Source organism: Tasmannia lanceolata, unplaced genomic scaffold, assembly GCF_043159265.1.
Source record: "Tasmannia lanceolata isolate RefF3 unplaced genomic scaffold, GAP_Taslan_0.1 ptg000029l, whole genome shotgun sequence".
Classification (NCBI taxonomy): domain Eukaryota; kingdom Viridiplantae; phylum Streptophyta; class Magnoliopsida; order Canellales; family Winteraceae; genus Tasmannia; species Tasmannia lanceolata.
The window spans coordinates 2,146,975-2,162,271 of record NW_027518706.1 but is presented as its reverse complement, the minus strand read 5'-3'; the positions used below and the strand labels follow the sequence as shown (position 1 = coordinate 2,162,271).

At 36.5% G+C, this 15,297-nt stretch overlaps 1 protein-coding gene across 3 annotated transcripts; it reads right to left on the bottom strand.

Moving 5' to 3' along the window:
• Positions 1–3,084: 3,084 nt before the first annotated feature.
• LOC143859120 (nuclear transcription factor Y subunit A-10-like) lies at positions 3,085–15,063 on the bottom strand. Of its 3 annotated transcripts, none has more exons than XM_077369802.1 (7): positions 14,746–15,063; positions 13,523–13,930; positions 11,693–11,811; positions 11,497–11,568; positions 5,017–5,157; positions 3,893–4,003; positions 3,085–3,805 (listed from the first exon to the last, which is right to left on the bottom strand). In XM_077369802.1, exons 2-7 carry the CDS (start codon positions 13,800–13,802, stop codon positions 3,605–3,607), a joined length of 924 nt encoding a protein of 307 aa, XP_077225917.1. In that variant the 5' UTR covers positions 13,803–13,930; positions 14,746–15,063; the 3' UTR covers positions 3,085–3,604. The 3 variants fall into 3 exon arrangements, with proteins under 3 accessions (XP_077225917.1, XP_077225915.1, XP_077225914.1); XM_077369800.1 differs by adding an exon at positions 14,511–14,549 and having other exon boundaries at positions 3,085–4,003; positions 14,746–15,039; XM_077369799.1 differs by having other exon boundaries at positions 3,085–4,003; positions 14,746–15,037.
• Positions 15,064–15,297: the final 234 nt, after the last annotated feature.

Sequence of the window (15,297 nt, the reverse complement as noted above, 5' to 3'; positions counted from 1 at the left end):
TCCCAACCCATCCAAAAGTAGAGAGAAAAAATGAGGAAAACTTTTTCCTAGCAATATTTTTTTAAATTTTGCATAATTTAATTTTAGGGATATGATTTAAATTGAAAATCATTGTAAATAAAACTTGAACATGGTTCAAATTTTTTCCTACCTAAGGTCATGTTTGAAATGCAGGAAAAAAATTTCTTGAGGAAAAAATTTTTTCCTTATAATATTCTTTTAAAATGTTTTTTTTAAAACATTGTTAAGATCGTGTTTTTCTCTTGATCCAAACAACCCCTTAAGAAGCCCTGTCTGGATTGCTGGAAAACATTTCTTGAGAAAAACTTTTTCTTAAGATTTTTTTTAAAATATTCTCAGTTTTGAAGGAAATGATAAATTTTAGGGATATCACTGTAAAGATCCCCTGCAAACAAAAGGGGGCAAAGGGCGCACCTATTGGTCAAATTCCATTAATGACAGTTGTGATCTTAATTTTCTGTGCCATCTTAAATGGAATTTGACCAATGGGTGCGCACATGAGTCTAGTATTCCCTCATTATAAATCAAAGATCATAGTAGATAAAGCATGAACTCCCTAATTCAAATTACTTTTTTCATGTGTACTAAAACAATGAAAAGCACTAAATTTCAAAAAAAATTTCTTTTCCACCTTTTTTTTGATAAAATTGATGTGATCCGAGTGTTAGAACAAGCTTAGAATCTATATTCTAGACGACACAATCATCTCTCAAGACAGTATAATAAATTGAGTTCCAACTTTTTTTTGGAGAATCATCACCTCTAACTCAATTGGTTGAGGTTTACTGGCTTAGGCCCGGTTCATCTTCCTTAGCTTAGTTTAATGGTAGAAGGAGTTATCATGTCTACTAGATGACGGAATGGGAGCTCAGAAAAGCCTCCATGCCTGTAAAGGTCAGTCATAAACAGACATTCAAACGAAATAACCAAAGCCCATTTCACATAACACATCATCTCTCATACATAACTCATGAGAATTCCTGCTTTTGTTCCACAGCCAAAATAGACTTCAATGTCGATCTCAACCATAGTGACTAGGGTGGAAACGAATTTGGGAAACAAAACGTGAAACGGAAATGGGAAACGCATGAAAAAAAATATAGGGGAAAGGAGAAATGGGAAAACAATAGAAAATTATAGAAAAAATACACAAGAAAAACATGAAATATGTGGTTTTGTAGATTTTACATTTTTTAATTTCAAATTTCTATTTGAATTTTTCTTACTTTTATTTTTTTTACAATATAGGCTATTGTTTTCTTTTTTAAATATCTATTCCACAATCTTTTGTGTTTTTTTTCCAAAATGATTTTCGGAAGATCCACACATGTTTCCTACATGTTTCACATGCTTTTTCTACGAATATTTATTGTATATGTTAATCACTCGTTTTACACATGATTTACATAAGTTTCTCATATGTTTCCCATGTGTTTTGGAAACATGTTCATTTTTTTTTTATCAAGTTTTTGAAACGTTTCCAAAACGCAGGAAACACGTCTTAGGGGTGACAAGTTTCCCACCTTCGAGAAACACGTTTTAGGGGAAACGGATTTCCCATCCGCCCAAGAAGTTTCCGACAACTATGATCTCAACCACAAGCTATTTGCAGCATTCATGCTTCCCCTTCCATTTAGGGGTCTCTCTATCATATGCATTTGGATGATTTTTTCTCTCAGTATTCAATGTGTTTTTTGTGGTTGTTATTAAGGCCTTGTTCGTTAGAGATTATGACAACAGATGTTGAGCCCCCAAACCGATAATTGGACTCAAAATTAATGTAATTTGAGTCTAATAATCAGTTTGGGGGCACGCCATCGGTTGTCATAATCTCAAACAAACAGGGCCTTAATAATCTCCAAATAATCTCTTCCTCGTGTTTCCATGATTATTTGTTGAAGATGAAAGGGTTGGAAGGTGCCATTTTCATGGATTGCCGAACATACTAGGGCTCTAGTCACTATGTCCCAGGTCAGTTCCTTCATTTTTGAAATAGCTTGGTTGTTTTATTTTATTTTTTCCATCCTTGTATGTGTATTTATGTATGTAAGCATGAATGTGCTATGTATTAATGAAATGTAAACATCAGTCACCCCCCCACTTTGTATTTGGCATTAGAGTGCTTTGAGCTGCTCTTGTTACCCGATACCTCCCCGGACTGTGAAATAAACGAAATGCGTCTTCATTGGAAGATGGACTACTCTGGACGATGTTTAGGTAATGTCAAGAAGAAAAGGTAATTCTTTATTGATGTTTTGAAAACTATAGGTAAAATGATGCATAAAGAGCTCTTCTTTCTGGTAATCCTGTGATTAGGAGTTAATTATTCTTCGTCGGACCACGTTGGGTTAGGCATTAAAACCTTTCACAGGCTTGAGTAGGCTTGGGAGAAAATTTGGCCAGCTAGATATGGGCTGAACCTGGTTGGCCCCAGACCAATCTCTCTCTCACGCACGCGTGCACACGATTTGTTATGGGAAAGAAAAACTGCATTGTTTTGATGATGGCATTCCTCAGTTTGCCTGTCCCTTGAGTAGGGACGCAACTTGGGTCAACTTTTGGGAATTCTAGTCCATCTTTTACCATAAGATTGAGTTGGGTTCGGGTTGATTCCAATTCATTTTTTTAGCGACCCAAATTGCACCCATGCTGATTTCGCATTGATGAGGAGGGGAAATATTAAAGAAGAGTTTGAGAAATAATTCAGAAAAAATGCATTTATTTCTATCTAGAGTTTATATCATACAGAGACAGTATGGAAATATGATTGAGTGCATGTGTTTGCTAAACTAGGAAGGGTGTTCAATTTTCACAATGTTTGAGTAAATCATCCTTTTTCAAATTTAAAAACAGGGCATAAAAAATTCATGATTTTTCAATTATTCAGAGCATTTGGTAACCATGATGGGAGCTATAATTTGCAAAACACAAAGGGGTTTAAGAGATGCCTAGAGCTTTTGCAAGGGGGTGATAAAACACCAACCTGCAAATCTAATCAATGCCGAACCTACAAATATTAAGAGGAAAGAGGGATTCTACCTGCTATGCCTCAGATGGTCCACACACATAAAATAAGTAGCCATATAATAATACAAACATTACATTACATAGTCAAGCTCCAAACATTACACAGTTTTTCAATCACACATATAGCAATCAAACCATTCTCCACAATCATCCTACATTAGAAACACCACTGATCCAAGTTCTGATGTTCTCATGAAATAGTAATACCAAGAGAACAGACCCATCAACAGTTTTTTTTTTTTTTTTTAGCTTTTGTTTTTTGCTTTTTTGTTTTGTTTTCTCTTTTTACAGTACATTAAGGACTTTGGCAACATAACTATCTCAAGACTGCTAGAGTTCTTGGGACTGTTACGCTATGAGAAAGGCCTTAACGTAATTAAGCCAAGAATGAATTGCCTTAACAACCAAATGGTGGTGGGGACCATCCCGCGACCGGAACCCATCACAGTGATCAGAATGACATTGTGAGAAGCTCCTCCATTTGGTTGCAGAAAGGACAGGGTATGTGTAGACTGCAGCACCAAATGCTACAACTCACAACCCTATATCCATGCGATCAAACTTTGAAGAAGTCACAGCAGCCATCGGATGCTGGGACCCACTTGGAAGAGAAACTGATACTCTGCCCACTATCCATCACATTCGAAAGAGGGTGAAAGGGAGGACAGAGATGCTCAGTCTGAAAGTGATTGGTATCCCCATGAGAGTACATGCTAGTCACCTCTGACCCAGATCGACTCGAGAAAGCACGTGCCTCCTTCACCGAATTCAAATTTCCACTATCAGATTGAAGAACTTCGGAGCTTGAGGACCCCACTGTCTGAGAAAGGTGTACATTACTCACCTTGTCACTTTCGCTCCCACTTTTCCCAGTATTCTTTGTATTCAGGAAGCGCCCACCACATCCCCTTGCTCGACGCTTTGCATGTAGATGGCGTGATTCATGCAGATAAGGCTGTAGATGGGAAAATTCAAATCAAGTGTGAGTGACAAGGACCTTAAAAATATGGGAAGATAAAGATATCCATCGATGCTCGATAACTCAAGGTTCAATTATGACTTGGAACAGTCTCAAGTCAGTCATGTTTTTTCAATCTACTTGACCAAGTTTTGAGTTGATCTGTCAACTTCTTAAACTATGATGATCCTTCGGGCAGTAAACGGGATGTGATGAGTGGTTAAAAATCGATGCAATTAAGCAAAAACAAAAATTCTTAGACTATGATACCGGTCCGTAATTTCATTTGAAATGGCAAAGGTACCCATAAACATTTATAAATGACATGATAAATCTTGGTTTTAGCCCATTCACATTTGAATGCTTTGGAGTGGTCAAGCCAATTAGGATCAAAGTAATGGCTGTGGACATAGAAAAAGATGACAAAAACTCTTCTGGGAATGTTTATAACTTTATATGCAGCTAACATGAAATAAATAAAACTTTCAGTGCCTTCAGAAGAATCAGGTGGGGTGCTTTCAAAATGGCTATCTTTCTAGTGTATTCATTTTTACAACCCAAACTTTTCATCAGATTTGACTTAAAACCCAAATAATGTCCTAAAATCTTGAAGATCTACCACATGGGTGAAAGATAATAGTTTATGGCAAAAAAGAAAATTTGATGTCCACATTAGCGTATGGGTCTCAAATTAGGATGCAAGGTGTCAGCTTTAGTGACCCTGGCAACCTCTACCAACAGTATGCTTAGGACGACATCAATATAGACATATTTAAATATTAGTTCATATATAAAGGCATTTATCTATTTAAATAAAATTCATCGAAAAGTGAATAAATATTAGATAAATGATCACCCAGTAGAAAAAGACAACAAAAAGGGATACCTCACAGTTTTGCCTGAACAGCCATGCTGAATGTGTCTAGCATGGATGTTCCAACAGAGATTTTTTCTGAAGAAAATTTAGTATCTTAGTTACACAGATATTAGACAACTGGCTCATAGTGTACCTTCCTTAGTTTGATCACTTTATTCTCCCGTGCGGCTTTTGCTCGACATTCTCGGCGTCGAATGATTCCATGGTATTGCTTAGCATTTACATATACCGGTCCATCTTCCATGACATTCAATGGCAACAACATCCGACCATGCTTCATCGCAAAAAAGGAAACAAATGGATATTATATTATGCAACAATCCTCAATTTTAACTAATCACCAGCAAGCTAAAAGCCAGCAATCTGTTTAAGAATATATGGATAATAGACGAAAACCTCCATTCTCAAGTTTCCAAAGCATTATGATTACTGTGATTTGATAACCAATACATGCTCTAAAAGAAAAATAATTTAGACTGGACATAAAATTTCAGTGCCAAACACAAACATGGCGTGTCAGATACTGTGAACCTTTAAATCCAGATTCTGATACGCAGATCATAAAATGTATTATTAGTATAAAGAAATATTAAAATCCATGTTGATAAGTGTCTAACAAGCATGTCCACAACAGTGGTACATATGTATATGTAAGTAGATCCACGTATGTATATATCTGTATATATGTATGTATATAGTATACATACATACTTTACATGCATACATTCACATGTGTATGGGTGTGTGCATGTGCGCGCACAAGTGTGTGTATTCAACGACCAGGCAATCCCATATGGTTACTACGGGCTTCTCGTTCTTCAAGTTCAGTCTTGGTCGCAATTTTAGTAAGCGATTTAGAGATTTCCTTTGATTGTTGTTCCAAGGATGATAATTTCGAAGGTATTTTCTTTGTTTCGTCTTCCGATTCAATGATTCTAGAAAGGAGTTGAGTGTAGACTTGATTATTTCTCCCGATTTTTTTCCTTCTCGGCTGTTAGTTGACCTATGTGATCTCTGAGCCTCAACCAATGGTCAAAAGCTTCGTTATGTTGCCTTTTCAGAAATATTAGAACCTTTAATTATCCCTGACGAATGAATACATTGAAACCAGATCTTTCAAAGACCTTAAATTGTTCTTTCATTGTGGCCACTCCCATAAGCTAGACCCTGATAAAAATCAATGCCCCCAACCACCATAATTGTGGTATTCATACAGTGGACTTGCAAATTGATCATATTTGCATGCATTATGACTACTATATATATGTGTATATATTAGAAATGGTGATGACTACTATGCATTTTCCCCTTTCCCAACATTTCCACCCCATTTTGTGTGCCTTTTCCTAGAAATCACTTCATTTTCAGGAAAAGACAATCAAAAGGGTGGAAATGCAGCCATTTTTAGGAAAAGACAAACAAGAAGTGGTGGAAAGGCTGGAAAAGAGGATGGAAATTTTGTATGTTTGTTTGTTTGTGTGTGAAGAGATGGAAAGGCTGGAAAAGAGGATGGAAATTGTATACACATGGATGCAGATATCAAGTTTCAAGTTCACGGTTTGCATATTACACTTAGTGTTGATTGGGGCATTGATGTGGACCATATTGTGGTTCATTACTCAGCCAAATGGGATTCCCAACCATTGAACGCAATCTTTTGTACTTGATCAAGGCCTGCAAATGTAAAAGATAAACTTTTTACATAAATAACCTCAAAGTCTCCTTTTTGATGGAGGTGTTGGAATCGTCCATTAGGGAGGGGGAAATCCCATATGGCTTGGTGGTGGCCCACCAGATCAACGACTTCAATCACCATACACATGTGCCATGAGTACAGTGGAACTATGAATACAAAAGTTTTGGTACTCAAGTGACGGTTGCTAGCAGTCTCAGTATGTGCGTGTGTGAAATGCTATAATTTATATAGAAGATTACAAAACATGCAAACAGATAGATATCGATAAAAATCATTTCAATACTTATCTCAGAGTACACAATAAAAACCAAAGAATACGAATATAGGAAAAGTACAGAGTTTTCGCTAATTTACATGCAACAAGTATTGCCTACAAATTACTTACTAGATAGTTCCAATTAGTTGTCTCTTTAAACACTACCTTTCCACACCACACCATTTTGTTCTTGATACACCACAACATGGTAATATTGACTTCTGTGAGCATGAATTATCATGGCAAGAAAGTTGTTGCAAGCGGTTCATACAAGCTTGAGATTCTCAGGCTCGAACAAGAACTCAGCCAAAACGAAGTCGACTAGAGCAAGTGAATAATTGGTAGGTTGATCTTTCACTAACTTGAGTAAGTCAAAGGAATTTCTGATTGACTTGGCAGGGACAAACTCCAAATCGGAAGATAACTCAGACAAGGAAAAACCCAGTTGACTTAGACGGGTCAATGATCGACTTGGAATTTTTTTAAACAGTGTTTAATAGCCATCATATATAGTAGGCAAGTTTCTTCTAGATGTATAACATAAACGAGGGGGATTCTTCTAAATTTATAGTCATAATGTGAGGATTCAATGCTGATGCAATCCAAATTCTGCAAGAACGCTTAGAAGCCCCAGACCAAGTGCGATCTGCACAGGAACCCACAATTTACCATCATCGGAGACGCGATTCATCGATCAAAACTCCAATCCATAGATTGATAGCCCAAAACCTCGGACGAGGGTTTTGACAATCGATCGACAGAACAGGCCATCGATCCAGGGATAGCGTGGAATAACAGTTACATACATTAATTTTAACATCTTTTTATTACTGTTTTGTTTATTTTTCTTGACAAATTTGAGTTGGTTTAGGGTTATTTTGCATCTAAGTCTTTCCAAGATAAAAGCAAGCAAATTCTAGGGTTGATTATGAGTTGATATGATGCTTTGAATGATTCAGCCTTTGCCTATGTAGAGTTTTTACTCTTGTTTTGAACGAAGGTAGAATAGTTTTAGTCTATTCTTCTTGATGTCTCCTATTCTTCCTGATTACGTACTTGCAAGCCGGATTTTAATCCCCAAAATCGTTGTTGCCTTCCGCACTACATCATTTGGTATCAAAGCCTGAGTTAGGCCTTTAAGATCGTTCATGTTGAGTCAACCAAGATCCCCTTTTGATGATGATTTGAGAGAGGAAGTAGATGAGTTACATTATCAGGATGAATACTTATCGTGACAACTTGCATTGCAACAATTTTCATATTCAGATGAAGATGTAGAGGAAGGTATGGGAGATTTTTCTGACAAAATTTCTCAGTTTTTCAATACATGTGATGATTATTTTTATGAAGAAAAAGTATGTATGAGGATACACCACCTATTAACGATGAAAATGATGATGATTATGTTGATGAGAAAGAATGTATGTTAATTTTTGCTATTCATGATGGCAATTATGCGAGACGAAGAAGTATCGTTTGAAGAAACCACACCATTTTATGACAGTATTGAATATGGATATGAAGGTGAGGATGAAGGATAATTTGATTAGAAAAGGTGTATAAAATGACAAAGGAGCACTCATAATGAGATCGTCTTTTTCTGTCAAAACAAGTTAATATGCTCTATTTCACCGTCGACTGAGATACATGTCCTATGGTGATCAATAATGGAAACCATGACCGAATTATGGATTAGTTTACATACATCGTTTCCAATGATTTACCACCGGGGTTACCACCAGAAAGTGTGCTTTTTAAAGATCTCTTAGGCCATCTGTGATCAAGGAAGTTCTTAAATTTGTAGATCGTCGTCATGCCCTGTTCGAAGACAAGTGATTTACCTTGGAAGCAGCTGATTTATACTTGAGGACGAGTTTCTTCTGACCTGAGGAGTATGATGCAATTCAGATTATGCAAGAATGCTTAGAAGTCGCAGATCAAGCCACGAGGAAAGGTCTACAGAGAAACCCATGATTTACAATCGATGAGGACGGGATTTATCGATCAAAGCACCAATCCATTGATAGAAAACACAATAGCTCGATCGAGGGTTTTGAGCATTGATCGACAGATGAGGCCAACAATCGAGGGATAGCGAGGAACAACAGTTCGAAGTTAATTTTAGCATGTTTTAATTATTGTTTTCTTTCTTTTCTTGGATGAATTCAAGTTGGTTTAGTGTTCTTTTGCATGTTAATGCTTACAGTATAAAAATCAAGCAATTCCTAGGGTCGATTATGAGTTGATATTATGTTCTGAATGATCTAGGCTTTCCTATTGACGGATTTTATTTTTACCTTTGTTAAAGTTGAGTGAGCTTTTGTCTTCTCTTCTCAATTTTGCCAATTCTTCTTTTCTATGCAACTTTAAATTCGGATTTTAATCCTCAAATCGTAGTTTTTGCTTCCACATTGAATCAACTGCCATCTTTATACTTTTCTAAATGTGAACATCCTTGTCAACCCACGAGTTGATTCAAATGGTTTACAAAATTGATCACCTGACTAACTGCAATATTGGAAGTTTCAATCAAGAAACCTTATGTGCATTGATATGAAATGCCACACATTTGATTACTAGCCTTCACTGTATGTCAACCACTGAGAATTTGTGTTCCTGATACAGTTTAGTTGTTTCCTATGTGAATTTGCATGCTCGCCTCAAAACTCAATATCACGCTTTTCCAGTTCTCACTTTGTAAGATATTCTTATTCTTAATCTTTCAGTCACCTAAAATGTTTCATATTCCATATTCCAAACTTTTGGCCATGGAAGAACTGTGATTCATTATATTGTACGAAGAGAAGCTAGTTCTCTGATAAGATACAAAACCCAAATGAGGCTCTAGGAAGCTATAATTTGCCAAAGGTAGAGAATGAACCTTTCCCGATAAACTATTTACGAGTTCCAAAGAGATAGAGGGACCCCTTAGGCATAACAAATTCAATGCTGACATGGAAAACGTACCTAAGTATCTAGTCATACCAACTCTTCCATTCATAATTTTAAATGTCTACACGAATCCCCTTATGGTCCGTTTGGATGCACATAGCATAGAAGTAGAAGGAAAGGAATATAGATTCCCATTTCTTTACTTTGGTGAATAGCCCATGAGTTGGTGATGTCTTGCTTATTGAATTCCATGGAACACCACGTTTCCAAGAGCATTTATTTTCTTTTGAAGGCCAAGGAAATTTGGTAAATAGCTCACGAGTTGTATTCAAATCAGAATAACGTGCCACGGGTATAGTAGTTATATCAAGCAATCTCTCAATTGTGTCAAGGTTTCAAGTCTCTTCAAGACTATTACGCTGATTTGCGTGGCTTACGGAACGAGTTATCTTTCTATGAGGATATCCACTTATACTGTACTGAAGATACAGAACAACTCAAGAAATATCAAGAAAAATAAGAGAATATTTGAGTTACTTGCAGTCTTGAATATGGGCTTGGGACGCAGACTCTTCCATCCATAAATAGTGAGTATGCTCTCCTTTAAAGAGATGTGTGTAGAAGGCTAACAATGGATACTTCCTCTGCTGTTAAGGATAGAGCTGCCATAGTTTCTTATTCTAGAGGATCAGCAGTAAGGGGTAGAGGTAGTAATAATAGGGTTTTAAAGTTGTGTAGTTGGTTGTGTTTCCAATGGTGTTTCCGCTTATTGATTTCCTTTTTTCATGGATCCAAATGCAAAAGAGGAATCAAATATGATGTCTGTGTACTATCTCAAGGGCTGACATTGTGACTGAACTGTGCTGATTTGTGAAGTGAAAAAAGTGCATTGGTTGGTGTGTGCTCCTTCAAAGACATATGGTATCTTCTTAATGCTGTGGGGTAAGTTATTTTCTTTATTATTTACCCTTTTTTCCTTTGGTCTACAATGGAGGATAAAATCAACAAAAATCTGGTGTTTTTTTAAATTGAAGTTTCTTTGATTTTATATGACTTCTATCAAATTAAATGGACCCAAGTATCTACAGTTATCCAAATCTATTCAGTTTTCCTTACTGCAAAGGGAAAAGTGAAGTATCTTACAAAGGAAACACATTCCCCTTATATATTTTCATATAATGACAGAATACAAGAGAATGCCCAAATTATGACATGGCTTTGGAATATATGAATCCTTCTAAAACAGTAATTTAATGTTTCTAGATATTGCTAAAGAGATTTTTGACTCTCTAGATGAATGTATTTGTCTGACAAGAACATTTCACGCATAAACCAATTGTATTAAGAAATATTTGCTATGAAACAAGGGGATAAAGTTTGGAGAGTATTGAAATCAGGGAGGAGCTTAACGTATATCAACCTCTTACAAGTGTTGCCATCTCAGGTCTTCCAGTCATCGGCTTTGATGCCTTGAGTTATTCATGTTAGTGTTTAACTTACATAAACCCAGATGAAATGGTTAACTAAATACTTCCACAATTTTTATGAAGAAAATATTAAATATTTTCAGAACCCCATAATTCTAAAGAACTTTTAGTATATGTAATGCCACTACAACAAGAGTAAGAACCACAGTGTTCTAAATAACTTTCAGTATATGTTACTACAATAAGAGTAAAGGGCCATGCTGCCTAAGATGTCACATGCTATTGGCAGTAAAATAGAAATATAGACACTCGTGAGCATTAGAGAAAACGAGGGAAACCCACCACAGCTTTTTGAGCTCCATAGAATGCAAACAGGCTATAAGATTGATCCATATAAGGATATTCTGCGCAAACCTACACAGTGCCATTTTCAGCAGCGAAAAGATAATAATTCAGTGTCTACAGAATAAATTAAAGTAAATGAAAGCATTGTCGAAAATTTGAAAAGTCAAGAAAGAAACAAATGGAAAAACCTTACCTTAGGCTGACCAAGTCCTAGATCAAAAGGAGGTTGGTGTTCAGGGGGAGATGACTGAAGACGGATGGTTGTGGAAAGTTCATGTGATTTCTGCCCATTCCTAGAATCCTTGTTGTGGCCTGATATAGAAATTTCTCAGCTGGTCAAGAATATTTATATTTCAGGCCATAGTCTCTACATAATCTAGTTTCCAGGCATCAAGAAATGATGGGTAGGCATTAATATAAGATATCCATAAACTGCATTTAATCAAGTAAAAACATGATAGATACATTAGAAAAACCACAGGCCTTAGACTCCAGGTTCAAGGAAACATCTCTTATCAAAATAGTGTATCCGGGATTTGGCAGTAGCCTTATGAAACTTGCATGAATTATTTGAATGTTTTTTCAACTCTTTTAAGTGTGTACTTTTCTTTGATAAAGGGAGCTAGAAAGACCGGCTCTCTAATCTAGTAGGAGAAAATGTACTAATATATCCGGCTTAACAAGGGCCTCCCAACAATAATGCTCACAAATAGAATCAATGAAGGAAGCCGAACACCATGAAAGGACCAGTGCATATAGCGTACAGATGAAAAGTGTTAATCTTCGATGTTGATGGATCAACTTTTATGTAGAGATGTAATGGAAGTTGTCCTGATTTGATAGGGTGACAACAAGGATGTTGCAATCTCTTTTCCAGAGTATTTTCATCACCCAATATCAATTTTTTCGCTATAATTTATGATACGATGTTATTTGGTGATTGTTTTTGGTGGTTTGTTGTGGCGTATAACAGAATCTGCTGTTTGGAAGGTTGTATGAAGAGAGCTGTATGTAGACTTTATTTTGTGTAGTTTTAGATAGATTGCAATGGATAATTTCATGTATGCTGGCATTTCTTAGTGGAACTGTGTTATGGTTTGATATACTATGTGATTTCGCTACAGTAATTAGATAAAGATATGGACACAGATATGGGAGCGAAGATACAACTTGGCACTTCTCAACAATCTAAGACATGGGTACCCATTACCGACTTTGGATAGGGTCACAAGTTTCCAACCTTTCCTTATAGATAAAAATTATAGAACCAATGGAGGTTCAGAATGAGGGAACAGAGTGGGATGGACTGATTGTAGTTATCTATGTTTTTCAAGTCACAAGAATGTTTCCTTTGCTTCATATTTGGAATCCATCCATGAAAAAAATATTTCCTTAGCCAAAGAGAGAAATCCATCCCTACCTTACCAAATACTTTCATCCCTACGCTTTTCCAACTATGCAGAGCCAAAAGTCATCACATGGGGCAAAAGAGAATTAGTCCTCTTCCATTCCAATTTCTGAATAGGCTTATTACCAACGAAGTCCAAAACCACTTTCTCACTATCTGGCATCTAGGCTTTCGAGTTCCATAACTGTTATTAAAGTAGGTCAGATCAGCTTAGTTAACATTGCAGCAAATGGGGTTCCTAGTTTTCAAGGACTAGGAAAAAAGGATTTTGTTGACCTATCTTCTCAAGCTACGTCCCCATCAGTTTGTTGGCCTTAAGAAGGGAAATGAAAAGCAATCAATCCAATTATAGGAGGAAAAAATTTGAATCACCTTACAGAAGAAGAGAGGTTGTCAATGAGAAATTAGTATGTGTGAAAAACGAAATGGAAGCAATTTTCTGTGATCGACTAATTCCACATGATAGGACAATGGTCAGTCAGTGTTAGCAAATAAAGTCCATGCTATGTCCACAACACATTAAAGGAAGACTATAGATATCACTAAGAGAGCACCTTTTAATTTGTAAATGGCATACATATTCACTACTTCAAGAATGAAAAAAGGAACTCTTACTAGGAAATATAGTGAATTTAGCCGTATCATAACCCTCTTTCTCTGTGATCGCCATGCTTGGCCCTTGGCCTATAGCATGATGTACTTGTCGGGGAATAACTGAGAAATGGTCTTCCGTACTTGGTTGGTCCACAGATACAGACTTCAAATGGTTGAATGATTCACCATATACTGGCTGAGATCCAATTACACTCCACCAAGGCACAAAAGCAACTGGGGCTGACTGGGAAATAGGATTTTGGAGAATCCCTCCATGATCTTTGACGCACACAGCTTGCATTGTAAACACCTTCCAAAAAATCCGTACTAAACTTCGGAGTTAAGTTTCGCTTAGGGGTCTGTTATTAAGTACAACAAATACAGACAACTGCACCAATCCAATGGAATGAGTCACTGGCCATTGATTACCTGCAATTCAAATTTCAAAAGTCTCATTGGAATAACATCAAGGGGCACCAAATTCAGTCAAATCCCATGTTGCACAAAGAATTATCAAAAGTTATCTATGTAAAGAGCTGATCAGAAATCAGACAAATTTATGTTTAACATAAGGCCCTGTTTGGATTGGAGGAATTTTATGGAAAAGTTGGGAGAGGAAAAATATTTCTAAAATTTTCTATTTGTTTACACACAAAACTGATAATTTGAACCAACCCTATACAATTTTTACCTAGTGGGACCTTCATTTTATGATAATATCCCTTTAAATTAACCAAAATCATATCATTTCCCTCTAAATTTGACTTTGATCTATGACCTAAATTAGAAGAAGCCAAAAATAAGCAATCCCCCATTCTCTATTCCTTAACATCCCAAAAAAAAAAAAAAACAAAACAAAAAAAAAGGAGAATCCCACCTAAGATGATGTTTAAACATTGCAAATTGGGTTTTTTTTTCAAGAAGAAATTGCAAAACTCAAACTGATAGATAGCCATATCAAATTTATGCAACTCACTTTACTCTGCCCTTTAAGCAAATAAAATCTTACCAAATTTATTCCTGACACACTTCACTAAGGAAGGTCAACCTATACACATCCCAACAAAGTAAAGAAAACAGAAATCAAAACCCATAAGTAAACAACCTTATTGCCAAGTAGAGACTGAAACTTAAAAGGAAGAAGAGCACCAAGTCAACAAAAACATCCATTCAAGACTCTAATAATAGTATACTTACAAAAATTGAGGGATACCCAGTAGAGAGAGAGAGAGAGAGAGACTCACGTTTAGAGAAGAAACTTGGAATCCCACCACCAAGCTGGAGAAGTGCAAGACAACCCACCAAGCTGGAGAAGTGCAAGACAACATCAAGAGGAGAGAGAGAGAGAGAGAGAGAGAGAGACTAGTGAAATACAAGGTAGGAGCCAATGGGGTTGGCTTGTCATGGGGTTGGCTTGGTTTTTTGTATTTTGGTGGGGTACAATTAGTATATCCCCCACATTTGGGAAGTTGTATATCCGCTACCCAATTTTTTAGACGGCCCCTCTAGTGTACTCATAACCTATGATTATTCTTTTACACCATAGGGAGCTGTCCCAAGTAAAACGAAGGGACAGAGAATATCTAAACTCAACTCAACTCAACTCAGCCTCTGTCCTGAACTAGTTGGGCCGGCTAATGGATCCTTTAGAAAAATAAGAAAAAAGATAAGAGTGAGAATTTATGGGTGATAGAAATGGCCAAATTTTAAAAACAGCAACTCTCGTGACCTTCCAGTCTTCCACCATGTGACATTATGTTGATGGACAATAATTGTCATAGATAAAAATCTATAAA

Bases quoted from the DNA above. Each gene is read 5' to 3' on its own strand.
- LOC143859120 (XM_077369800.1), bottom strand. From the start codon at position 13,802: ATGCAAGCTGTGTGCGTCAAAGATCATGGAGGGATTCTCCAAAATCCT. The intron at 11,812-13,522 runs GTAAGAGTTCCT...TTTCTATATCAG, and splicing joins TAAATTCACTATATTTCCTA to GCCACAACAAGGATTCTAGG. The intron at 5,158-11,496 runs GTGGGTTTCCCT...TTTGCGATGAAG, and splicing joins ATGGAGCTCAAAAAGCTGTG to CATGGTCGGATGTTGTTGCC.